Source organism: Jatropha curcas, chromosome 2 (genome assembly GCF_041381405.1).
Source record: "Jatropha curcas cultivar XTBG-Jc1 chromosome 2, XTBG_Jcur_1.0, whole genome shotgun sequence".
Lineage (NCBI taxonomy): Eukaryota > Viridiplantae > Streptophyta > Magnoliopsida > Malpighiales > Euphorbiaceae > Jatropha > Jatropha curcas.
This window is the reverse complement of record NC_143152.1, coordinates 1,266,814-1,291,937: the sequence shown is the minus strand read 5'-3', so window position 1 is coordinate 1,291,937 and position 25,124 is coordinate 1,266,814. Positions and strand designations below refer to the sequence as shown.

The following is a 25,124-nucleotide window of genomic DNA, read 5'->3' as shown; positions in this document are numbered from 1 at the left end:
AAAATAAATTGAGAATAGTAGTCAAAAAGCTACAATACAATCCCACTATCCCTCTAAAGAATGGAAAAGCCATATGAACTCCTAAAGTTAAAAAGAACCTGGAAACATTTTTAAATTTTAGTAAAATAATTTTCTTTTATACAACAAAAACAAGCCATAAATTCCATTTTCAACTAACCAAATATAATTGAGTTTCTTGCTCTTCTGATTATAGCAGTTCTTGTTGAAAAAAGAAATCATGGAGAGCTCATCATCAAAGACAGAGGCAATGATCAAGCCATTGTTCTTGAAAGCTGGAATACCTTTGGTTCTATCTATTGCTGGTATTGTTTCTGCTAGGATAATATCAAGAAGAAGTATAGTTTCTGTTCAAACCAAGGTAAGTTCCTTAGAAACCATTGGTTCTGATCAGGAATTTAGAGATCATCAAGAAAATTTTGATCATGGTGTTAATAATAATTCTGTAGAAGAAAATGAAGAGCAAACTATCACAAGTTCTAATGAGTTTTTCAGTTCTGAAGGAGAAATATTAAGCTTTAAAAGAAAAATTGAAGAGCTGCAAGAGAGAGAGAGAGACCTGGAAATACAATTTCTTAAATATCAGGAAATGAAAAAGCAAGAATCTGTATTAATTGAGATAAAGAACATGTTAGTATTGGAAAGTGCTCATGTTGAATTCTTGGATAGGGAAATTTCATTATTTGAAGCAGATAAAGAAAGAGTTCATAATCTTGTTTTAGAGTATTTAAGAATTCTTGAACAACTTCAATTTGCAAAAATGGAAAATGGGATTCTTCGAAGGAAAGCAAAGAGGATTTCAAGGAAAGTGAAAGATCAATCGCGTGTTATAAGAGAAAAGAACTTGAAGATTGAAGCAACAGAAGGAGAAATCTTGAAACTTTATGATGAACTAGAAACAAGAACAACTATTATTAAGAAAATGGAGGATGAAGTTAGGGAATTGCAGGATATTGTCAATCAATTGCAGGAGGAGAAGAATGGACTTCTGATAAAACTAAATGCTGCAGAAAATTCAACAGCAAAGGTCTAATTTTATATTTTTCCTTGCTAGTTAAATAAAGGTCTTTTTGGCATAATCTTAATAAATACTTTTTTTGGTTGCTTATTTTGCAGGTTGATGCAGAAAGTGTAGCAATGGAAGATCACAAACAGATTGTAAATGAGATAGAACAACTACGAAGAGACAGAGCAGCTGAAAATGCAGATCTTACTTATTTAAGATGGACTAATGCATGCTTAAGGCATGAGTTGATGAGAAGTAATGAACAAGAACAACAAATGGAGGAGAAAAAAGAGCAAAGTTTGGAACTTGAACTTGATGCAGCTGGTGGGGAGATTAGCAATTATGGATTAGAGCAGAAAAGAAATGAATCCTTCGTTGATGCGGGAACAAGAAGTCAAGCTCAAGGTTGTTCAAAAAGGAAAAAGTTACTTCATAAGATTAAAAGATGGGTAGAAGGGAATGATCACCATATGAAATTAAAGCCAGATGAGAAAGAACAGCAAGAAATCAAATGCATTGGAAGGTTTTCTGTTTCAGAAGAGGCAGAGCAAGATCATTTTATTCATGCAAGACGGTCTTGTTCTAGTGCTTAATCAAGAATTTCTTTAATTCTGTTTATGTTTCTTAAATAAGAAAAAGTGTACTTTATGCATTCAACACCATGAAAATAATTACTGTAAATAGGTTTAACACAGTAACATGCAGTACGTGAAACTGCTTCCTTTCTGAGGTTAATAATGTTAAATGGATCATATTTCTTCTAGGGCTAATAATAATTATATGATCTTATTTCTCTATGATAGTTTCCCAAGAATTAAGGCATGAATATGTTAGTACATGACTAAAAATTTTAATTCTCAAATAACAAATAGTGACCAACAATACCATATGCAATTAAATAAATAAATAAAAAGTGTATTTTTATTGAAATTGAATGATATGATTTGTTGTTTGGGCCAAAACTTGGTAATATGAGATATTAATACTTGGTATGACCCATCTTTCTAATTGGACCTTCCTCATTCAGTCTCTGAACAAAAGATACATCCTAAAATGGCTGATATGTGGATGATATTACCAAACTTATCCTCCTCTCTCTCTCTCTCTCTCTTTCTCTAGGATTAGCAAAACCAAATAGAGCAAAGCAACTAATTTTCTCTTTTCTCTTTCACTTCCTAACTGTCACTCTTAACCAACCCAACAATGGAACTTTGCCTCTTCTCCTGCCATCAATACAATCCTTATCTCATCCACAAGCCTCTCCTCTTCACTGCCATTAGAAGTAATTAATCTTTCTCCTTCTCTTTTATATTATGCATAAGCATATTTTGGGATTCACTAAAAAGCTAACAATTTGTTTTGAATTGAAGGGAGGAGATCATTTATCCGGAGTTTAGATGTAATGCCATGTCGCTGCACATTGTCTTCCTCTGACGAGATTATGGAACCAACCTCACTGGAAGGAAGGAGGGCACTGATTGCTACTTTACTTGCAACCGGTTAGTTTATTATACATACTTTTTGCCTTTCTATTTTGCTTATGCTTATGTCTAAAGTACGTTCCTTTTCTTTTTTCCATGGCATTGAATTACTCCACTTTGGCCAACTGGGTCTTGAAATTTATTACTAGAATTGCATTTGAAAAGAATTCATTTTGTGGAAAGTTTGAATATTTGGAATAATTTTTATATTATGTGATTATTAATAATCCTATTGTCCTATTACCTGTGGCTTTGTGTTATTTTTTTTCTTTAACTTAATTCATTATCTCAGTTTCATTAGTGTACATGTTTTAATTGTAACTCAGCTGCTGGAATTCGTGCCTGTGATGTGGCTGAGGCTGCTAGCACAAGTAGAAGAGCTGTAAGTCCTTCTTCTTTGAGGTGATCTGTTTAATGTTAGGCCACGTTTGCTGAGTGATAATGGAACATAATGTAATATAATCAAAATGCATTTTATTGTATTATATTACATTTGATTTTGGCTCACTAGATATTTAGTGAATTAAAATTGGTTACTAATGTTGCAAATCTTTTGATTCCTTGCAGCTGAGAGCATCAAAAATACCAGAGAGTGAATTCACAACCCTCCCCAATGGTCTGAAGTTAGTACATACAATTCACTGTCCTTCATACTGTGTGTTTAGTTTTAATTCTGGTTTAAACATTTTCATTATGATTCCTTTTGTTCCAAACATTAAAGAGTAGCTCACCTTCTATGAAATCTTACAAATAGGTGAAGCATTGTATCTTGACTAGTTCTGGCTTTTTGATAAATTAAAAAAGAAAACTAGAGCTTAGACGATACAATTGCAGATTTTTTTTTTTTTTTTTGTTACTTTAAAGACTAATTTTCGGCTAGAAATTGTTAAGATTTTTATAAATCAACATATGATGGTACTGGATAAATTGGTCTTACTTTTATCTAACAAGCTTTTGTTCTGCTTGCTGCTGATATATAATTTCAAGTGTAGAATATTTATTTATGTTTTATGCACCTATCTTTCCTTGTAAACAATGATTCTGCAATTTCTGATGAAGAAATTCTTCAGGTACTATGATTTGAAAGTTGGAGGTGGACTCAAGGCTGAGAAGGGATCCAGGGTTGCAGTATGGTTGTGGTGTATAAATTTCAGCTTTTTAAGTCATCCCAAGTCAAATTGTCAAACATCTTTCAATGGAATTTTTTGCATTATGAATCCAAGAAATAACTTACAACTTCTTTCCTTACTCAAATATCACAATATCATGTATTTGTGGTTGTATGTTACCTTACCTTATAATATCCAAACATGGCTAATGCAATTATATTTGTTTTAGGTCCACTATGTTGCCAAATGGAAGGGAATCACATTCATGACTAGCAGACAAGGAATGGGTGTTGGAGGTGGAACGGTAAATCTACACTATAGTGGTGCACTTACAAACATGTTTAATAGGCACCTGTTTTTGTATAGCATCAACATCTCAGTCATCTTCTGATATAAATTCTCTAAGTTCTTTCCCTTTGTCGAATTCTTGTAGCCTTATGGATTTGATGTGGGCCAATCAGAGAGGGGAACAGTCCTTAAAGGATTGGACCTTGGCGTTGAAGGAATGCGTGTAGGAGGGCAGGTGAGAGTAATTTCTGATATATATATTGCTGGTATTTTGCATTGAGAATACTGTGTATGATATAAATGGGAGTTATTCAGAGATCAAGCAGTCATTTGGGATTTGGTAATTCATTAATGAAAATTTTACAAGTTAAGGAAAAAAGAATTGTGCGAGTTAAAGAAATTGCTCTTTTGGCCCGTAGCAATCATGTAGATATATCCTCTGAACTGTAAGCTTCCAAGGAAAAATAAATATATGCTAGTCTCAATGATTTGTGGTTGACATTTTTGTTCCATACAATTGTATGGCAAGAACTGTAAGGGAGTTGAGAAAACCATAGTTAAGGGAGTTGGTGGAATTTTATTGCTTTCTCTGTCAAAAGTAAGCTAACTTCGATGACCGCCAAATTTAATATTGACTCAAAATTGATAGCAAACTTAAAAGTGAATAACATACTTGAATAATAACTATCTTGCAGCGCTTATTAATAGTTCCTCCTGAGCTAGCATATGGAAGTAAGGGAGTTCAGGAAATTCCTCCAAATGCAATAATAGAGGTAAATGGTTTATGCTTTCCTTTGCTTTATTAAGATAAAAGATATATTTAAATTTCACCTGGAAAATAAATGGACCTTTGGTTCTTTATGTATCTGAAGGTAATTTGATCACCCGCAACTCATAAATTAGTGAAATAAAAGCAGCATCTGAGTCATAACAAATGATGTTTGGCTAGTTAAATGATTTACTATTTAAAAATTATTAAGTTGATAGCTTCCATTCTTTTTCTGCAGCAGTCATTTGCATGTCATCTTATTGAATTTAGTTGTTCAATGCTTGATTCCTAAAGCAAGCCATAGAAAAGAAAGAGAATGCTGAAAACTCAATTTCTTATTGTGATAACAAATCATATATAGGAGCGCCAACATCTTATTATGGTTTCTTTTCTGCCACTTATTTTCTAGAATTTAGTTGAAAAGGAGCATTGTGCATCTATAGCAGAGAAGAATTCTAAACAATTCATTCATAGTTAGTAGTCACTTGAATCTGGGGTACAAGTTGCAACTGTAAAATTGATTCTTTGAAGGTCTCTCTTGTCAGAGAACTCTTTATTGGTTGCCAATTTAATGTTATCTTTTAATTGAGCAATGCAACCTTTTTCATATCCTGGCATCTGACATTCCTTTAGTTCAGTATTAATAATAAAAGATGGGATCGCTATGGCTTTAATTTTTCGAAGAAATATTTATGCAGTTAAAGTTGGCATAACAGTCTTATATTTATCACCACTTTTCATCTCAATCAATTATGTTCTAGTAATTTGATAAAATGCAAATCATTCTTTTGTCTGTCCAGAAATAGCCATTTCTGTATCTTTGCTCATGTTATTTGCTCCTTTCAGTCTACAGCTGCATTTTCAACTTGGTCAATTCTATAAAAAGGCTGGCTTATAATATGATTTTCTGTAAAAGGGTGACTTAATCAACTTCCATCAAGCTTCTATCTTATGACAAGATATCTTTTAATTTAAATGATACGAAATGGTCCAGGAACTTCAAAATATTTTTATAGTCTCCTTGTTCCAAAGGGTTTTTTCTCACTCACGAGCCAGTGTTTTGTTTCCTTAATCGCATTTAACTAAGGGAAATGAAGTTTTTGTCCATTCCTAGATGTTGCATGATTGAGTTATCTGTCTTTGTCCAGATTTTTCTGGCACAACCATTTGCTATTTCCTTTTGGTTGATATCTGATTTATGTAATTATTATGTCTTTGAAATGCAGTTAGATGTTGAACTGCTGGCCATCAAACAAAACCCATTTGGGTAAGTATAGAAGCCCAAATGGTTATCATTCCTGATTGAGCCGGGAAATGTCATATTCTATTTCCTAGCATACTATAATTTTTGACATCACTTAGGCAGTTAGTCTAAGCCATTAATTCATTTTGCAGGTCCAGTGTAAAAATTATTGAAGGTTAATGCAATTGTTAACCGGGATGAAGCAAGTAGAAGCCAAGAGCCATATAGGACAACCAGATAGCTGTCCTGATCCAAACTTTACCACGAACATATTTTCAGTTGTAGGCACTTGAAGGCAAGGAAACCTGCACGCTTAGAATGATAGCACATTCCTGATATCATTGTAAGTGTGTTTACAAACTTCATGAATACTACTTTCTACCTTATTCTACAATTGTATACTCTTTTATGAGTTTTCTCCTATTCCTTGGCATGTAGCTTCATGCTACTCATTATTGAGTGTAAAAGAGTTAGAATGTTAATGTCATAGTACATATCTCAAATATTTTAAATCTGAAAGATGTTCAGTTCATTTATCCTTGAGAACTTTAAAGTGATCAGAAGAAGATGAGGATGACAAATATATTATCCATTTCCTTCTGGTTATGGTGCATTTGACTTATTTCTTCTATTATCTTCATCGGTCTCTTCTTTTTCTTTCTCTTCATTTTTTTCGGTGTACCTTTTTCTATATGTCTTTATCTAAAATTCTATGCTCTTTATTAATTGTTTTGTGATTAACAAAGAGATGCTATTTTATGTTTAATTGCACATTATCTTTGTGCATGCTTTTTGTTCGGATTATACTGATCCCGAGTGGGGCCCGCGGAAAAATGCCTGCGGTAAAAGTAAAATAAAATTACTATTACCACATATACCTCCAATAATTTCGTATTAGATATTGACGATCGAATCCACCAGAAATAATAACTACTGTAAAAATTAAATAATTTCCGTAAATGTCAGATAAAAAATAAGAACACCGAGAAATTTACGTGGTTCACCCTCAACTGTTTAGGGCTACGTCCACGGAACATTAGAGTATGAAATTTGGCCCATTCAAGTTCGAATATTTCTTCTACTGTTAAAAATAATAGGCTTACAAAGAGAGTAATACAAATAGTGGCACTCACAAGTGTTTCCAAAAACACCCCGATAATCTTCACTATTTTCTAAACCCTTAGTTTTAAGAACCCATTCTTAAAACTAAAAAACTCTCTAACGCTGAGATGGTTCTCTCGGTTGGTTGTGTATCAAATGAAGCAATCCTCTCCTATTTATAGGAGAGAGGTAATGTGAGAGCCGTGTGTGAGTTGCCAACCTCTGCCAACTTTTTTACTTTTTATTTTTTTTTTTTCCAACAAACAAAAAACTAATTTATTTTCTTTTTCTTTTTCAAATGTGTGTGGGTCCCACATTTTGGAGGATCCCACGACACCTTTTGCCAATTATAGTAACCCTTGGGTGTGCCATCCACATGTAAGTTTATTAGAGGAAAGGAAATCGAAATGGTGGTAGTGCAAAGGGCAGACTTTGAAGAGCCACAAGACAATACCTAGCTTTTTCTTCAAAGAGCTTCTCTTACATAGAGGACAAGGCTAGAAATTCCATGCTTGAGAACCTCATACAAGAGGAATCCACCAATCCAATAAATGCCGAAAGGTTGAGACTTTCAGATAGATTCCTGCAACCACTTTCCATATTATTATCATTCATCCACTTTATTCTCTTCTTCTAGGCTTTTATATACCCCAGCTACATTCCTCTCCGCGCCACTACTCTCCACTGATCTTCCTCTTGCGCAAGCAAGATGATCACAACTAAACCTACTCCAAAAATGTATTCCCTTCATTGCCATATTTGTTTTATACTTCTTTTTAGCCGCTATTGTTTTCCCCAGAAGACCTGCCCAAACTGTGGCGCTTTTGAAGTTCCATATCCTCTAAGCACAAGTCCCAATTGTGGTGACCCAAACTATCATCTCCGTTGTGATCCCCAATCTCATAAACTTTATTTTGATACTGTGAATGGAAGTTCTTACCTTGTACTTAAAATTATGGCCTCATTTCAACGCATGGTTGTGCAACCATCACCATGGGTGTTTGGCACATGTGTTACTCAAGACATGCAGGTGAGTGAGGGCCTTTGGTTAAACGCGACACTCCCTTTTAATGTCACTTCATCAAACACAATCTTCCTCTTCAACTGTTCACCCCGGCTTTTTGTCTCTCCTCTCAATTGCACTCCTTCTAGTCTTTGTCACAGTTACTTGGATAGCTCCGGACATGTTGACAAAAATCGATCACTCCAGTGTGCCAGCAGTCTTGACCCCTGCTGCACCTTCATTGCAGGTGGAATGCCTTCTGCATATAAGATAAGACTTCATAATTCAGGTTGTAAAGCATTTAGAAGCATCATTAATTTGGATCCAGAAAAGCCTGCAAGTCAATGGGAAGAGGGGCTGGAAATTCAATGGGCTTCTCCATTTGAACCAATTTGTAGGACACAGCTTGATTGCTCTGGAGCTTCAAAATGTTTACCTGCTGATACAAAAGGCCTATTTCGTTGCCTTTGCAATAGGGGCTACCAATGGAACCATATTCGGGGAAGTTGCCAGAAAAAGAAGTATAAAAGGAAGGCTATCCTCGGTTTAAAGGTCTCGATAGGGGTAGTCTTCTTTGTCTCTGTAGCTGCATTAATTGTTGTACTTATTTTACACAAGTTCTCGACAAGTGCTAAACAAGCGAAGCTTGCCAAAGCAAGAGAAGACATGTTAAGATCAAGCAATGGTGGGAAAACAGCAAGGATGTTCCAGTTGAAAGAAGTAAAGAAAGCTACAAATAATTTCTCCAAAGACAGGGTTTTGGGGAGTGGTGGTTTTGGAGAAGTCTATAAAGGTGAGCTTCAAGATGGAACTGTGGTGGCTATTAAGTCTGCAAAAGTAGGAGATGTCAAAAGCACCCAACAAATACTCAATGAAGTTGGAATACTTACTCAAGTCAATCACAAGAACTTGGTTAGAATCTTGGGTTGTTGTGTTGAAGGCGAGCAGCCTTTGATGATCTATGAGTACATTTCTAATGGAACACTCTATGACCATTTACACGGCAAGTCTTCTACCTTTCTGGATTGGAGGACACGGCTTAGAATAGCTCTGCAAACTGCTGAAGCATTGGCTTATTTGCATTCTGGAGCATACAGTCCCATTTACCACAGAGATGTAAAGTCAACAAATATACTGCTGGACGATGACAACAATGCCAAAGTTGCAGATTTTGGTCTCTCCAGACTGGCACAGCCAGGGCTGAGCCATGCCTCAGCTTGTGCTCAAGGTACGTTAGGGTACTTGGATCCCGAATATTACTGCAACTACCAGTTAACTGATAAAAGTGATGTGTATAGTTATGGAGTTGTGTTGCTTGAGCTTTTAACTTCCCAGAAAGCCATCGACTTCTTACGAGATGAAGACCATGTCAACCTAGCTATTTATGTGAGCCAACAAGCAAAAAATGGTGCTATCATGGAAGTCACAGATCAGCAGCTACTCAGTAAGAATCCCTCAGATAATATACTAACAAGCATAAAGCTCTTCTCGGAGCTTGCCTTAGCTTGTCTGCGGGAGAGGAAAGTAGATAGACCTACCATGAAAGATGTAGTTCAACGACTTGAATGCATAATTCAGATGGTAGATCAAGAAAATTAAGGTCTCAAATGAGGTTAGCAGTGATAGTATATGAATAACCTATGATGTTTTCCAGAGTAATTAACAGTTAAAATATTATGTCATGGATGATTATGGTCTTTGAATATTCAAGTAGCAAAGTAGGAGTTGCGAATATGGAAAAGCTGTTGAAATGATGGGACCAAGGACTCTAATCTTGTGTAGCCAATAGAAGCTAAGGAGATTCCGAATGGATGTGAGTGGATGGAAAACGAGCAAGAAAGGTTGGAATGAGATTCTTTACTTTGTGCAGAAAGTATGAACTGATCCAAAAGATTAGGAATTTCTGGAATGTGGTAATTGGAATCTGTTGGAATTTAGTAAGAATTGCTAGCCGTGTAGAAAAAGCAAGTCATCTTTTTTGAAATGGGAAAAGCATTACTGGATTTTCTTTTTCTCCCTTTCTTTTGGTTTTCTTTCCTTCCATATTCTGTAATAATATGTGATCTATGATCTATGTATGTGGGTGTTACTCAAATGATGCAGATCAACATCAAAGTGCACTTATTGTGATTTTTACGGCATATTCTTCCACCACAAATCTAAGTGGGGAGCCTTCCTTTCTTTATTTTACGTTTCCTGTTTTCTTCTCTAGTTTATTAGCCAATTTGGCAATGACAAATTAATTTTAATGGTAGAAAGCTTTTATGTTTAAGTGTGGTCTTTGCTACAAATTATTTCAGTGGCAGAAAGCTTTTATGTTTGTATATTTTTACTCAGGCCATCTATAAGGCTTAAAGATGTTTTTGTGTTGTGCTGTAAATGTGCTTCTTGGAGTCTTGAAAAGATGGGAAAATCTTTCAGCACAAGGGTATTATAATTTTAACAAAATTTTTAAATTGTGTCACTAAATGGATTCCATTGGCCAAAGGAAACTCTGTTTGTAACCAAGAAATAATGAATTTGAAGTTTTGAACTGGTGAATGGATGAAAATAGTAAGAACAAGATAACAGTGCAATGTGATTTTGCTGAGTACAAAATTGACCCATTAGGATTTAGTTGCAATAAAACACAAACACATACCATTAGAAGAGACTGTTATTTTACACAAAGATTAAGATAAAAAGAAACTTTTAGGAATGGGATTAGTCAAAAAGCAATATGAAATATTTTAGTGATGGTTCTTGGCTCCTGCAATAATGCTTCTATTCCTCCACATTTTCTCAAGTGCGGCAACTATAATAATGGCTATTGGATTTGGTTGGGATTGAGTTTATATTTTTCAAAGTAATTTTTTAGTGAAATCAATGAATATGAATTTAAAACATGTTAAAATCCTAAATTTCATTCCAAACACAACGTTTGTAATTTTTAATTTCATACCCTAGACAATACTTCGAGAGTTTGAGTACATTACTGTTGTTTTACCATATGGTTTCCCCTTCCCATCGGGGACGATGTGCTTAGTCTGTCCCTTTATCAATAGTAAAATTGAAATTAAAAAGTAAATTGCAAGAAGAAAGCAATCATGTTCCACCAAAAACCTAAATACCACCTTAGCCCGAGCATAAAAATATGTCAAAAAAAAAAAAAAAAAGTTAAAATCAATAGGGCCCAGCTGATTAATTAGTTTTCCTTTCAACTCTAAATTAATCTTCGACGTCTTTGTAATTAACCTCAAATAAAATTATTGGTAACAAATTTATTTGTTCCCGTGTTCACTAAACAAGGTTTCTCTTTTGTATCTATGTAAAATAAAAATGTTATAACAAGCTCTGAATCAAGCGACTGTTTCATACAATTTCATGGAGTAATTTACAGTAGAGAACAAAACCACAAAATTAACGAAGGTTTATCTCCGGTAGCGATAGCGTTTGAAGTTGAAGTAAACGTGTAAAATTCCACGTTCAAACGTGCACTTGAATCCTTTCTTATGAGAGTATTCCCATTCTTTGTTTACAATCCGGAATGCCTGTAATACCATTACATGTCAGCAAATGATAAGAAGTACATAAATAATGAGGCATAATTGCTATTTGATATTAAGAACTTACTATATCTTCATAAGGTGGCCCAGCATGAAATCTTATAATGCAGGTCTCATCACTGTTTCCATCCTTTTCAATGGTATAAGTGGGAGCCTTTGTCTTGTCAACAAGGTCTGGGTAGAAGATGTTGAATTTATATCCTTGCACAATCTTTGGCGGTGGATTGTCGTGATCATAGTGAGTCTGATTGTATTTGTTCCATTCATATCCAGTATGAACACGGTTGAAATACTTCGGCTTTCTTGGTCGGTACTTATCATGCCACCAATATACCTGGCAACCACATCAACGTGTTAGGATAGCTGAAGACAACTCTAAAGACAAATCACAACAGAACGGTCCCTCTTTTAAAATGCAGGTAAACAGTCAAAATTAGGTACCTGCGAATCCAGATTTACTTCAGCACCAGATCCAAATACTGCATCACCTTCCTCCATGGCACCCATAGCTTTCATGGCTTTCATTTCAAAGTTCTCATCTGGTGGAGGTGGCTTTGATGCCATGGCTTCTTGAATTCGTTTTTGCTGTTCCTCTCGCACAGCCATTCGTTTTGTTTCCTATTAATAATAAAAAATGTCAGCATCCAACCAAGAAGCATGTTTTGCACTTGCATGCTCAACATTGGGGCTGTTACAATATTTACCAGCATGGCTCTATCTTCTTCAGGATCAATTGCTTCTTCATCATCTTCGCCATGTAGCAATTCAGGAGAAAATGACCCTGCTTCTTCTGCCTCATGAGTCTCTTCCATTGGCATAGGCTCTGGAGAGAATGTTTCGGCATCTATACAATCCAAACAAGGTTAACCAAAGCTTGGTCCAACTATGTAAAAAGAAACCAGCATTTCACAAAAACAATAAAGAGCACATACCTTTGATATCATGTTCACTGTCCTCCTCTATAGGCCTCACACTTTGATCACTTTCCAGCTTATCATGACCTTCTAAAGGTGGCTCAAGGCGCTGCAAATGCTTGCGTAACATCTTAGCATGAATTTCCTTCAAACAAGCCTGTAATTGCACCAATTCAATGTAAGGACAACACCTATAAACAACTCTGCGATTACAGCAATGTACATTGGAAATTCAAGTAAAAAGTACCTTTGCCTTGTAGATCTGAAGTCGTTTGAGAAGAGCCTCCCAATACTCAACTACCTTCGCGGTGCCAGAGCTCATCTGTGACTCAATTTGGGACTGTAATGCCTCAAGCTCACTGGAAGATTTCCCTTCCAAGAGATTCCTAACATCTGTTTCAATACTAGAATGCAGACCCCTTTCTTCTGCAAGCAACTCTGCAGGAGGCTCTTCTCCACGCACCCTAGCCCGATCGAGTGCATCCTTTTTCCGAGCTTCAGCTAGCTCCCAATTAGAAACCACCAAAAGTGCCTGTTGAAATTGCACGTTAAATTAGTGTCCAGCCGTTATTTAATTCTAGAACAACATCAACAATTTCAAACAAATGCCACAGCTCTCCAACGAGCTATTCATAAATGTTCAGGTGGTATCTTCTGATCAATTAAACTGAGAACTTAGTCAAGTATATCTAACAGATCAAGCTTGCAACATGGAAATCTGTGCAGGCATTTGAACATGAGAAAGAGAATGCGGAGAAAGAGGGGCAGGGGGGAAAAAGTCAAATATGATATTTCACATTACAACTTGAATGAAGAACTATAGTAACATCAATGAAAACAAGTGAAGAAAGGGAAAACAATAGTACCTCCCAATAATCAATGTGTGTCTGAGTTGCCCTATCCATATCCAGATGCATTTTTATGTCATCACGAAGCTCTTCCATCTCTTTTACCGTCAAACCCTGCATGATGCACCAAAAGCGCCAGAGTGAATAATTGGAAGAAAATATTTAACACATTTACTCAAATCTGAAAGTAGTCTATGCAAATGTATAATTGTGTAAATAACTGGATTGGACAGAAAAAACCAGTTTCCCATATCTAGCCAGCTAAAAACAATTAATCACCTAATAATTCATCAATAAATTAAAAACTTTGTTCTACAAAACTTAGATACAGCTTGATGGGGGACATTCTTGCAAGATAATTATCTTTACAAGTTAGTGTCAGCTAAAGTAAGCTTTAATCATAATCATAACTAAAAACAAATAGAAGAACAATAGCTACCACATAATAATCAAAATTGCTATCACTGGTCATTCATTGTAGCAAAGGAGGAAAGGCAATAAACTGCACAAAGAAGAAAAAAATATGTATTCCACATTTACCTTGAAAACCATGTATGGTTCATTTATTTCTATATCCAAATCATCAGACACATTAAGGTGCTTAGACAAAATATCTATAGGTTTCACTCGCCCTTCACACAGTCTGATACGTGACCTGATTTTGCTCTGATCAAAGTGAAACTGTAGATTGAACTTTCATTAGCATCTTATACTAACAAATAACAGAAAAATGGCAAAGCAGGGATGACTAAAAAACGAAAAAGTGAAGTAGAAATGAAATGCTAGCAATGTACCTCCTCTTCTTTCTTTTCCCAATCTTGGAACTCAGCCCTTGCACGTTCTCTAGCCAACAATGCCTACAGAAAGAAATACAGTTGATAAACCAAAATACATCCAAACATCAACTACTAACGGAGATCATAATACATCATTAAGAATTAGTTTTGCTAGTTTCAAGACAGATTAATTTTTTTAGCCAACAGATTCTAATAATAAAATTTTTGCTTTACCACAGGTTTGCTTACCATTTCTTCCTCATGTTGTGCCTTTTCAAGTGCCCTTTCCTCTCTTCTCTTTTTCACCTTTTCAATCTCTGCCTGCATGATAAAATTGAAGCATTTGAGATCATATGAAGTATGACATCACTAGGATCCAGTGTGTTTCAAGAGCACAGATACACCATACTCATTGCCATAGATGATCCCCCATAGTTGAAGAGCCATGATAGGGACATGACAAGAAATAAGAAAATCATCCAACACACAGATATTACATATAGGCGATCACTGACTAACAGATGCTATCTACAGACGATAAACTTAATATAACCAGCCAAACACATACACAAACACCTTGTTCAACAACCAATAGAATTTATTGTTGTCAACTGACATAAATTTGTCAGCATGAACTGCCATTATTTGTAAGTCTATTTTTTTGCCAAGTCTCTGAGGCATGATCTCTGTACTGAAATAGTACCAAGCCTCATGATACAAACTATATGCACACTGGTAAACAAGCAGTAAAAACATGACCAGATTGAATTATAGCAGTACTGAAACAACTTACTGATTAAGGTTGTTAGAAGTGGATAAACCAACCACATTATCTATTTCATAATATTTAAAGACTAAATACATCAGGAAAACAGTGCAACATTAAAAGCTTAATTTAGAGTGTTTGGAATAAATCCATATAGAATTCATTTCATTTGGAAATGAATTTTCACGTTTGAGTCTGCAGTAGAATTCACTCTAAATATGTAGCTTTACTAGCTTGTACTTGGGATTTATTAGCTTTAGTAGTTATATTCCTTTTAAGTTCAGAATTCATTTGCAAATTCTACCAAATTGGTAGAATTAAGTCCAAGCACAACTGATTCCAAAGAATTAAAATGTGGAATTTCAAATAAACTTTCATTTATACCATAACATAAATATTTGATTTGTAAATGAATTTCACAAACTTTTATGGTATCCACCAAAAAAATTCTTGAGAAACAATCACTTATGTTTAATCACTATGAATAAAATCTTTTCTTCAAAAAAAAAAAAAAAAAAAAAAAAGCACTATAGCAATATCTTATCAGATAATAGAATGCAACCTCAATCAGTTACATGGCTTATTTAGAACCCAATAATTGTAGAAAATGAATGAAAAACCACAATCAACCAATTCAATATATCCGTACCATCCTCTCTCTCTGTTTCTGCTTTTCAGCTTTAACCGAAAACATGTCAAGCGGCACGCCTTGGATGACATCTCGTTCAATCTTCTTCCGCCAAACAAATCTGCAACACAGATAATTTCAGTTCCATTCAACAATAATTAACTTTTCAAGCCCCTAATTTGCAATTTAGTATAGTTAAAAGCATTATTACTAACTTGATTAAATTCATAATAGTGCGAGTTCAAATTGAGGTTGAAACTACTTACTTCTCGCTTAGATGATTATCGCCAAAAGGATTTGAATCATTAGAATATCCAGAAACAGATTGCGCCTTCAATTTCTTTGCAACTTTCATAGCCTGAAAGAAAAATCAAAAACCAGTAAACAAAAAAAAAAAAACCCTAGAAATTACGAAAAAACAAACATAATTTAGAGGAATGCAAATGTTACCTTTCGTTGAGCTTTCTTCGCGAGATATTCGGCGATTTCTTCCTCTGTAATCTTCCTTGACGAGCTCTTCTTCTTCCGCCCACGATCATCGCTACCGCTACTATCGCTTTCGTCATAACTTCGGTTCCTTCGGCTTCGACTCCGCTCTCGGCGTTTGCTAGAACTTCTTCTTCTCCTTGGTGATAAGTCATGACTATCTGACTCGTAGGAGTCTGAGTCCGAGTCTGAGTCGTCAGATTTTCTTCTCCTTCGTTTCGAGGACGACGACGTATCCTTGTTCTTGTTACTCCCCATTTGTGAGAGAGACAGGAGCTTTCTTCGTGATTATGCGTCTTCTGTAATGCGAGAGAAAGCTCCGAGTTTCTGGTTTCGGTTTTGATTTCAAACCGAACCTTGGTCGAAGTTCTATTTTCAATCAAAATTTCAAAGAAATTTAAGATTATTAATTTACTAAGTAATTAATTGAGTACAAATCTAATTATTTCATTTTTTTTAAAAAAAATCAAAATTCACAAATATAAAAATAATAAATTTAAATTATATAACAACTACTAAACCTCGTTCAAAAACATTAGAAGTCTATTTTTAATTTATTCCTATTACTAATTTGTTTATTTACCTAATTGAATATTTTACAATTCTTAAAGAAATTATTGAAATTCGTTAAATTATTTTTAAAAGAACGAGCGTTTTCATTTAAAAAAAACAAAAAAAAAAAAAAAAAAAAAACGGTAGGAACTTATCGGTCCCACAGTTCTTGTTGTAGTTGAACCAAACCAAACTTATCATTAATTCTCTATCTTATATAGACAACCAAAATCACCAATTTTGTTCTGGTTCGATTTTGGTTTTGGAACCTCGGCCAAGACTACATTGATCTTCAAGTGGCATTGTCGTTTAATAACTCTCATTTACATTTACATTGTTTATTAGAAAACAGCATACACACAACACAGGCATGTGGACCATATATGTATTGTGTGGGAGTTATTTGCTTATTATTTATTTATTTTAGTATTAAGCATAGACGCCACAATCGTTTCATGTTTTTATTGTCTAGTACAAATTGGATGGTACATAACAATCAAAACATAGTTTCACTTATCTTTCACTTTCACATTCTCAAAAATGAAAAAGAAAATACAGTCTACAACAAAATCTGGAACCAAACAAGACGGTATCATATTCTCAGAATCCGCATATTCAAGAATCCACTTTTAAAAAGCAATTCCAGTTAGTGTAAATTACATTCCCAGGCCCTAGCAGCAATCAAATGCTACCTCAGTTCAAGGCATCTCAGAAACTACCTGCAAATGTGGATCTTCATTTTCAAATGTGCCTTTTTTCTAGGTTGATGCACGAGTTTGTGCAACAGAAGTATCACACATCAAGAAGCAATCAGGAAAAACTATCCAGTCAAGAAAAGCAAATAATAAAATAATAAAATAATAAATTCAACTGCAAGAGCAATTGGCTTCAAAAAAACCTTGTTTCTTGCTTCTGCTACTAATGTTACTACCACAATAAGAGAGTTTTCGGACCTCTCTTACCGGTAGACCTCTACAAGGACCAAAACATAATATTTCATGAAACTGATAAAATCCTGAACTGTAAATTTTAAATGTACTATTTAACTCCAGAAAAAGAGAAGAAGATTCACTAATGTCTAGCATCAAAAATTTTGCTCTGGAGGAGCCAAGCTGCACCATAACCTCTAGATTTTTAACTGCCGTTATTCAATTGACTGCAACCTCAGCAGAGAGGTAAGTCGTCGGATGAAGGGTGTTTTGACCAGATACTTTTGTCTTTGAGATCTTGAGCACTTGCACAGCTTCCTCCACCTTGGCAGCTAGAGACTCCGGGGACTCCAACAATAGAAGTAATTCTGAGTTGTCCATCTCCAGAAGCATTCCAGTAATCTTTGCAACAAGATCAGGCTGCAGCCAAAGATATAAACGGTGCCTTTAATTTATGGTTGGTAGAGAAAAGGCTGATTTTTCTTAGTATCTGAGAACAAATTCAAAATAACTTAAGGAATTTATTTGAAGGATCCCTCGTGTGTTTTAATTTAATTCCAAAAGGACACGTGGACTGTATTATATAGAGCTTAAACATCTCTTATAATCATCAGAGAGCCTCCACTTGGCTGCCCCAAAAGGCAAACCAGTTCCTTATCCTTTTCCCAAAGATCAAATTCAACATGTACATCATAATAAAGAATACGCCAAAATACATTTCCACAAACTACTTATCTAAACGTATTATCAACTAAGAACTAACAAGAAATAATAATCACCAATAATGAGACTAGATCTAGGACCACTGTTCCCAAGGCTCAGCCTTGAGTCATTTACTACTTAGTAGACCACAACCTCGTTGGCTTAAAGGAAGCTAAAAGCACAAAAAATCAAACTAATTGGTAATAATTAGCAAACTAGGAGAAAATCTTGGAACAAAAGGCAAACAATTTTTTAGATGCTTAAAAAAATGAACTTCAAGATGCGTTCCAGAACTAATCATTATTGACTTATTGTAACCAACATTACCTTGTGCTTTTGGACAAGTGGGTAAAGCCGCTCCCCTAGAATCTGTTTTTGCTCTTCAGGTGATGCAGCAGCAAGCATGCTACTCAGCATCTCTGATCCTTCAGATACAGGACCAAGAGAATTGAGAACAGTAGAAGAGACTCCAGATCCTTTTCCCACCTCCCGTGTTCGGCCATTTGGTACATACTTAGCCTGCCCAGTACGCTGCAGACAAATGGCTTATAAATTAGGGTTTAATGCATTGATACTGCATGCATATTACCTGTCCTTTTTTAAGAAAAAAGCAGTGTTATCATAATCTTACTATTTGCGACTCGAATCATACAATTCAATTCTCATGCTGAATGATTCGTATCTTATGGGCAAACCAAAATTAAGCATGAATCATTCAAATCTTATGATTCGAGTCGATTCTCATGTCCAACAATTCTCATACCCAACAAAAAAGTGGAAAAGTCTATATAGAAGAAGAAGAGCAAGAGGATGTAGTTATATTAGAAGATGAAGATGATGAAATGCTTGAATTTGGAAATGATAATAAATGGATATGGATTCGGATAGGAAATTTAATGGCTTGATAATTTTACTTTGTTTTTGTTTTAAAATTTTAACTTAATTGTTTGATATTTTGAACTTGGCAACTATACAAGTCATTAGGTTCTCTTTCATTTTATGTTTAGTACATGATTTGGGATTGAAATTTACATAAATACATTATTTGCAATTAGATTATTAGTATCTTTTGATAAAATTAATGAGAAACATATGCATAAATGTATATGTTTTATTTTTAATTAATTCTAACAAGTTATATTGAATCTTACTATTAGATTCAATTCTCGATTATAACTGTAACGCCCCATTTTTTCTGTGTCTGAAATAGATAACAACAAGAATTATTATTCTCAATTCGAATCTCAATTTGATGACCATGAGGAATTTATATAGATAGACATGCCAGATATATGGCATTGCAATGACTAAACCAAATGCATTTCATTTACTCAACCCAAATAATGGAGTAACTCATGGTTTTCAGTGTTTATTAAAATTATGGTTTTTGACTTTCACTCTGCCTTTCTGCCAGCTCCTCTAAAGGAACAAATTCTAACTGTCTTTTGTCATAAAAACTGAAAATTATCATTATTTGTTTCATAATCTCACCATCTCATCCAAGGAAGTATGGAGTTCTTTCAGGTATATGCTATCTATTAGACAGGAACCCAATACTAAAGATAATAAGTGTCAAGAGTTAAGCAGAGCATTTGATAAAACTACAATATCCAGTAGAACATAAAGCCAGCATAAAACTCGAGCATATAAATAGGAGTTAAAAAGGGGTGAAACCTGATTGGTTGAATCTTTTGATGAAGTTAGTGGTTGCCCAGGCTGTTGAATATATGGGATAGAGTGATTACCACCCTGTGGAAAAACATGTCCATTCATCCTCCCTCTGCTCTGCTTGTGTTGTCTTTGAGTATTAGACGTCTGTAAGAAAAATATCGAGGAGCCCCAGAAATATCAGTAGTTCTGATCACCAAATAAAGGATACAACAAAGAAGAACTTGTTTGTACAATGAAGAGTGTACAGCAAAGAGACTTCTTTATACAATGGAAACAATACAACAATGAATAGGGAAATTAGAAAAAAAGAAGAAGAAGAAAAAAGAGCATGCAACTTTAATAGTGAATTATTGAGTAGTAGATCAGAACAAACACTTACAACTGAAAGTTGTGATGGTTGAAAGGTCGGTCTGGTTGGAGGTACAAAGCCATTAGCACTCCATCCTGGCCTCATGCTTAAAGGCTGGTACATCAACCCAGGCCTTTGAGGTACTTGTGGAACAACACCAGAAGGAGCTGCGTAGTACAGGGGAGGATATCCACCAGGAATAACAGAACTGGAGGGTCCAGCTAATCCAGCCATCCGATGAGCATACTGCAGCTGCAATTGTGCTAGTCTGTCTTCCTTCCTTTGAGCAATAGCCACATATAATGGCTTCCGGTGAAACAAGTGTCCTGTTGAATGCCAAAGCAAGAGATATGATAGGCAATTCTAAGAAAGAGAATTCACTAATATCAAATCATATTAGATATCATTGTAATAAAAGAAAAACACTGGTGAAAGCACCATTCTGAAATACAATAGAACAATTCCTAAAGTTTCCAAATCTAATAAAACTTAATTTTACATTTTTATACACATCATCACGTCAATAAGTTTTCCTGCCTCATCTCTGTAGAATAAACAAACCAAACATTAGAAACTGCTTAATTAATTTTCATAGTAGCATAAAACAGTAGGTATACTTCTGAATTGTTGGCCTCATTCCTAAATATGTTTCAGAAGCACTATTGACACACATAATTGTTGCAAAAATTCATATATCACAGATATTGAACTTGAGGTCATGAGCACAAGAATCTGCCAGACCAGTGTCCACGAACCTGTAAAATTCTTAAGAGCACAAGCAAGCTGAATATTAACTGTCTGGGTCCTTTGGAATCATAGATTGCTCATCTTCTTTCACCATCATGCATAGTAAATGAGTACAACATGATAAAGAAATGTATTGTGAGTTAAAGTTAATGGCACATGATATCTGTTTTCATCCCAAAAACTGAGGATATGTTAATGAGAGAAAGTCACAATTCTTTCTTTCCCTTGTCCCTGAGAGTAAACCATAAATCAATAGAAACCAAAATTGCAGGTTGGATACATAATTTCTCTAATAAGACTGGCACTGAATATAAAATTTACCAGAGTACATATCCAGGACTCTCAACATTTCTATAAGCTTCTCAACTTACCGTGCAAAGTGTTCACAGCTTTATTGGCCTCCTCAGGGCTGGAGAAGCATACAAATCCAAACCCCCTGCTTCTCCCTTTATCGTCTCTCATAAGCTTTGCAGATGTAATTGTGCCACATTGACTGAAGTGTTGTCTCAGCTCTTCATCAGCAACATCATCATCAATGTTTTTCACATATACATTTGAGCCCTGCAATTCAAGCATAGTTATTACTTGCTCAAAAGAAGAACGGAGACAACCTTTGTCATGTAGAACAACTATTCACCCATGACTTCTATAATTTGCATTTTCGTATTATTCTATAATAGTGTTGTAGTAGTTAGGAGAGATCTGGAATGCATAGGTTTGAGATCACCGTTGTCTTGAGTTGAAGCTATGTAATGACTGCAATAAGTTTTTTGTGAAGCTTCTAAATCAAGAATAGTAAAAGTCTATAAATAGGATTGTAAAACTCCTGTCATGTTTTCTCTTCTCAGTCTTATAACATATTGGCTTCTTCCAAGCTGATGTCAACTCCAGCTGACTTAACCCCGACAAGTGATTTCCTGATTTGTCAAATAATCCTATCATAATAATTCTAAAATTAAATACTTTTCCTTCATTACATTTAACAGTCTCCTATAGGACTTTTAATCATACCTAGATTTATTCTCTAATAATATCAGATCACTTCCCAAGTTGATCATTTATAGCTATTTTGTTGCATGACAAAGGATTTGATTGCTGTCTAGCCACACACAACATTTGAACCATATGATGATCAGGTTGAAATCTTTAAGTTGTCCTAGGTTAAGGAACAAATAACATAGCCCTACCTTGTATTTCAAGATCTGCTCGTTGCGCTTTTCCTCAAACTGGCGCCGCAAAATTTGTTCACGCTCTGCTTTCTTTTGTGCTCTTCCTACAAAAAGAATCTTTGAACCTACTCAAAAGACACATTGAAACATAAAAGGGCATACAAATTAGAATTAGTAACTAATCCCAACATTGAAGTATTGAAAAAACGCACATAAGCAAAAAACCAGATCAAAAGAACATATAGACAACTGTCTACCAACTCAAGCAAAAGATCTTTCAATATTGTGAAATTGTTCCATATTCTCAATTAAGGTCAAAGCAACATACCTAGTTCTGTTCCATTCATTTTTTCCATAGCGTGTTTGGCATCATCTGGGTTATCAAAATTGACAAAGCCAAAACCTCTTGAGCCTCCAGTTTCATCCTTTACAATCACCAGGCTAACTATTTGCCCAAATTCCGAGAACTTCTCCAGCAGAACCTCTTCCGTTATTTCAGTATCCAAGTTTTTCACATATAAATTTGTATATTTAGCATCAGGGCTAGGCAAAACTCTATCACTCTTCTTAACAAACTTTCCAACATATCTGCACCATGATTCAAACCACAATGAAACTAATAGGAAAATAATCCTTGGACCTGGCACACAGAAAAGAGGAGCACTTACATCTGCTTATCACCAACAATGGAACCATTTAGCTCCTCAATAGCAGAATTTGCGGAATCCTCTGAATCAAACTGAACAAAGCCATGGCCTTTACTCTTTCCATCCTCAAACGTGGCAACTTTGCAAGATAATATAGTCCCAAATTTACGAAATAAATCCTGAAGCCCCACATTATCAATTGTCTCGCTCAAATTCTGTAGTATAAACCAAACAATTAGTTTCTGTTCAAAATTACACTAGGAAAAGGAGGAACCTTGGAGTAGTAGCTCAGTTCCAAGTACCTTCAATAAAGAAAAAGAGAGATACCTTAACAAACACATTTCCTATTCCACTTTTTCTTGCATCAGGATCACGGTGTGACCACATGACTCTCATCAACTTTCCAAGCAAGGGAGTGTGATTCTTTGTCTCAATAGCCCAGATAGCTACTCAAATCAGAGAAAGCAATATTAAATAAGAACAATTTAAACAAATTCAAAATATTTCCTTCTAAGTTAAGACGGATGAAACATAGATATGAAACTTTCTCCTCTTCATCATACTTGTCAGAAAACTTCATTATGAATGATGCCTTAAAATATATAATATATAATATTACTAAAACAGATGAGAAAAGGTACAGCTGCAGAGAAAGCAATAAACACCTACATTACAGTACATATCTTCATAAATAAACAACATTTTAATAGACAAACAACCTAATACTTCTGCATCAGCAAAGGTTATGATTAGTTCTTCATAATATATCTACCAATACTAGAAATGCAATTTCGCTTTACTGGCTTAAACAAAATCAGCAGAGAATATCCATGATGAAGGCCATAAAATAAAAACATAAAAACAAAAATACATCAGCAATATTCTATCATCCACAAGTTCCAAAGTCCTCCACATATGACATATTTCTAGCACTAAACATTTTATTCAACTTAACGAACCAAGCTAATTTAATTGTTAATATATGGTAGTACAAAGTTCAATGTAGCGATAGTCCTTTTCTTTTTCAATGAACTTTTACCACTTCTAGAAATTCCAACAATCAAACAGAGACATATGGATGATAAATCTCAGAAACAAATTTCGAAAAATTAATAGATAAGAAATAAAATTAGCTTATAACTAAGTTCCTCTCCAAAATTTTTCTGAACAGGCACATAACTTACACACTTGCAAAAAGCCAAAATTCAAACAAAGAATAAATCAAATGAACAATTCACAATTGAGAAAAAAAAATCTAATAAAGCCTAAAACCTCTAATTCCTGTTCCTCCTACATTTTAGAAGTCAAAAAACAATCAAACAAACAGAAATCTCAAAACCACAAAATCCGAGCTCAAATAACTTAGCATTTTCCAATTCCATTCCAGTGAACCGAACAGAAAATTCCAAAAGCCACAAAAACAACAACAATCACAAATCAATCACATTACTTCTAAAAGAAATAATAATAATAATAATGATAATGATAATAAGCATTGCATATACAAGGACAGAGATATATTACCCTCTTGTGGAGAGATAAAGTTGATGTAACCATAACAGAGAGACCTGCCAGTAGACAAGTCTCTACATATGCGAACGGAAATAAGGCTCTTGAACTCAGAGAATGCATCAAAAAGCACGCCATCAGTGACCTCAGGGTGCAGGTCCCCAACGTACAGCGACGCCGTACCGGCCGCCGAGACCGTCGAAGGAACCGCCATTAGTACAGTTTCCGGTTCAACAAAATGCAGTTACCGAAATTCCAAAATAACAAATAAAAAACGCAAGAGAAAAACAACAGAGTGAACGTAAAGAGTCTAGAGACCGATGAAGAGAGAAAATAGTGAGAGAGAGTGGCGTTTCTGTTTCTGTTGTTTGTTAGTGCTTTTGGGGTTATAAAAGGACGAGAGAGAGAGAGAGAAATGACGAGTGATTAATGAGAGGAAGGAAAAGGAGATAGGGAAAAGGAAATGGAAAGAAAGGAAATTGTTCCTTTCGAGAGATTACAGAAAGATAGAGAGAATGAGATACGAGAGAGAGAGAGAGAGATGGTGGTGTGTAGTGTGGCGTTGTGTGTTCTGGTGTGGCGTGTGGGGATTTTGCATGGGCGCGGGAGGTTGGGCCGTTTGCTGCTAGGATGCTTTTCAAGCTTGAGAAACTATCACGCGCATTTCCAGCGTGTCGTTATAACTTCCAGTTGAAACGAAAAACACAGGAGTGACCTTTTACTACTTCAGTTTCCTTTCTGAAAAAAATATTACTTCCTCTCCCTCCTAAAATAATTCAACCACCTCAACTCCATACAAAAAAAAAAAAAAATACTAGTAATTTATCAAAAGAAAATAAAATAAATAAGGGTGAAATGAGAATGAAAT

The 25,124-nt window shown here is 35.0% G+C and overlaps 5 protein-coding genes across 6 annotated transcripts; 3 read left to right on the top strand and 2 right to left on the bottom strand.

Moving 5' to 3' along the window:
- Positions 1-1,821, top strand: LOC105642326 (CHUP1-like protein). The gene is made up of 2 exons (XM_012227133.4): positions 1-1,045; positions 1,135-1,821. The coding sequence occupies exons 1-2, from the start codon at positions 239-241 to the stop codon at positions 1,615-1,617; spliced, it is 1,290 nt and encodes a 429-aa protein (XP_012082523.1). The 5' UTR covers positions 1-238; the 3' UTR covers positions 1,618-1,821.
- Positions 1,822-2,048: 227 nt separating this feature from the next.
- On the top strand, positions 2,049-6,450 carry LOC105642324 (FKBP-like peptidyl-prolyl cis-trans isomerase family protein). Of its 2 annotated transcripts, none has more exons than XM_089717925.1 (10): positions 2,049-2,306; positions 2,395-2,523; positions 2,832-2,887; positions 3,073-3,128; positions 3,576-3,627; positions 3,844-3,918; positions 4,048-4,137; positions 4,598-4,675; positions 5,898-5,938; positions 6,067-6,450. In XM_089717925.1, the coding sequence occupies exons 1-10, from the start codon at positions 2,228-2,230 to the stop codon at positions 6,092-6,094; spliced, it is 684 nt and encodes a 227-aa protein (XP_089574051.1). In that variant the 5' UTR covers positions 2,049-2,227; the 3' UTR covers positions 6,095-6,450. The 2 variants fall into 2 exon arrangements, with proteins under 2 accessions (XP_089574051.1, XP_012082522.1); XM_012227132.4 differs by having other exon boundaries at positions 2,051-2,306; positions 3,576-3,633.
- An 873-nt stretch (positions 6,451-7,323) lies between these two features.
- On the top strand, positions 7,324-10,138 carry LOC105642323 (wall-associated receptor kinase-like 20). The gene is given in 2 exon segments (XM_012227131.4): positions 7,324-9,617; positions 9,619-10,138. Coding segments are annotated over 2 exon segments (1,926 nt in total). The 5' UTR covers positions 7,324-7,724; the 3' UTR covers positions 9,652-10,138.
- A 1,083-nt stretch (positions 10,139-11,221) lies between these two features.
- LOC105642322 (cactus-binding carboxy-terminal, cactin) lies at positions 11,222-16,317 on the bottom strand. Its single transcript, XM_012227130.4, has 13 exons — positions 15,946-16,317; positions 15,762-15,853; positions 15,517-15,616; positions 14,351-14,422; positions 14,120-14,182; positions 13,866-14,006; positions 13,344-13,439; positions 12,725-13,009; positions 12,496-12,634; positions 12,268-12,407; positions 12,005-12,181; positions 11,631-11,897; positions 11,222-11,548 (listed from the first exon to the last, which is right to left on the bottom strand). Exons 1-13 carry the CDS (start codon positions 16,237-16,239, stop codon positions 11,429-11,431), a joined length of 1,986 nt encoding a protein of 661 aa, XP_012082520.1. The 5' UTR covers positions 16,240-16,317; the 3' UTR covers positions 11,222-11,428.
- A 1,044-nt stretch (positions 16,318-17,361) lies between these two features.
- On the bottom strand, positions 17,362-24,842 carry PAB7 (poly(A) binding protein 7). The gene is made up of 10 exons (XM_012227128.4): positions 24,272-24,842; positions 23,075-23,193; positions 22,769-22,962; positions 22,429-22,688; positions 22,119-22,225; positions 21,303-21,492; positions 20,215-20,510; positions 19,839-19,979; positions 18,492-18,695; positions 17,362-17,882 (listed from the first exon to the last, which is right to left on the bottom strand). Exons 1-10 carry the CDS (start codon positions 24,468-24,470, stop codon positions 17,682-17,684), a joined length of 1,911 nt encoding a protein of 636 aa, XP_012082518.1. The 5' UTR covers positions 24,471-24,842; the 3' UTR covers positions 17,362-17,681.
- Positions 24,843-25,124: the final 282 nt, after the last annotated feature.

Bases quoted from the DNA above. Each gene is read 5' to 3' on its own strand.
- LOC105642326 (XM_012227133.4), top strand. From the start codon at position 239: ATGGAGAGCTCATCATCAAAGACAGAGGCAATGATCAAGCCATTGTTC. The intron at 1,046-1,134 runs GTCTAATTTTAT...CTTATTTTGCAG, and splicing joins CAGAAAATTCAACAGCAAAG to GTTGATGCAGAAAGTGTAGC.
- LOC105642324 (XM_012227132.4), top strand. From the start codon at position 2,228: ATGGAACTTTGCCTCTTCTCCTGCCATCAATACAATCCTTATCTCATC. The intron at 3,129-3,575 runs GTTAGTACATAC...GAAATTCTTCAG, and splicing joins ACCCTCCCCAATGGTCTGAA to GTACTATGATTTGAAAGTTG. The intron at 3,634-3,843 runs GTATGGTTGTGG...TATTTGTTTTAG, and splicing joins AGAAGGGATCCAGGGTTGCA to GTCCACTATGTTGCCAAATG.
- LOC105642322 (XM_012227130.4), bottom strand. From the start codon at position 16,239: ATGGGGAGTAACAAGAACAAGGATACGTCGTCGTCCTCGAAACGAAGG. The intron at 13,440-13,865 runs GTAAATGTGGAA...TGCATCATGCAG, and splicing joins AACCATACATGGTTTTCAAG to GGTTTGACGGTAAAAGAGAT. The intron at 13,010-13,343 runs GTACTATTGTTT...CAATTTCAACAG, and splicing joins CACACATTGATTATTGGGAG to GCACTTTTGGTGGTTTCTAA.
- PAB7 (XM_012227128.4), bottom strand. From the start codon at position 24,470: ATGGCGGTTCCTTCGACGGTCTCGGCGGCCGGTACGGCGTCGCTGTAC. The intron at 22,689-22,768 runs GTAAGTGCTCCT...ATCATGGTGCAG, and splicing joins ATTGTTGGTGATAAGCAGAT to ATATGTTGGAAAGTTTGTTA. The intron at 18,696-19,838 runs GTTTCACCCCTT...ATTTGTCTGCAG, and splicing joins CAAAAGATTCAACCAATCAG to CGTACTGGGCAGGCTAAGTA.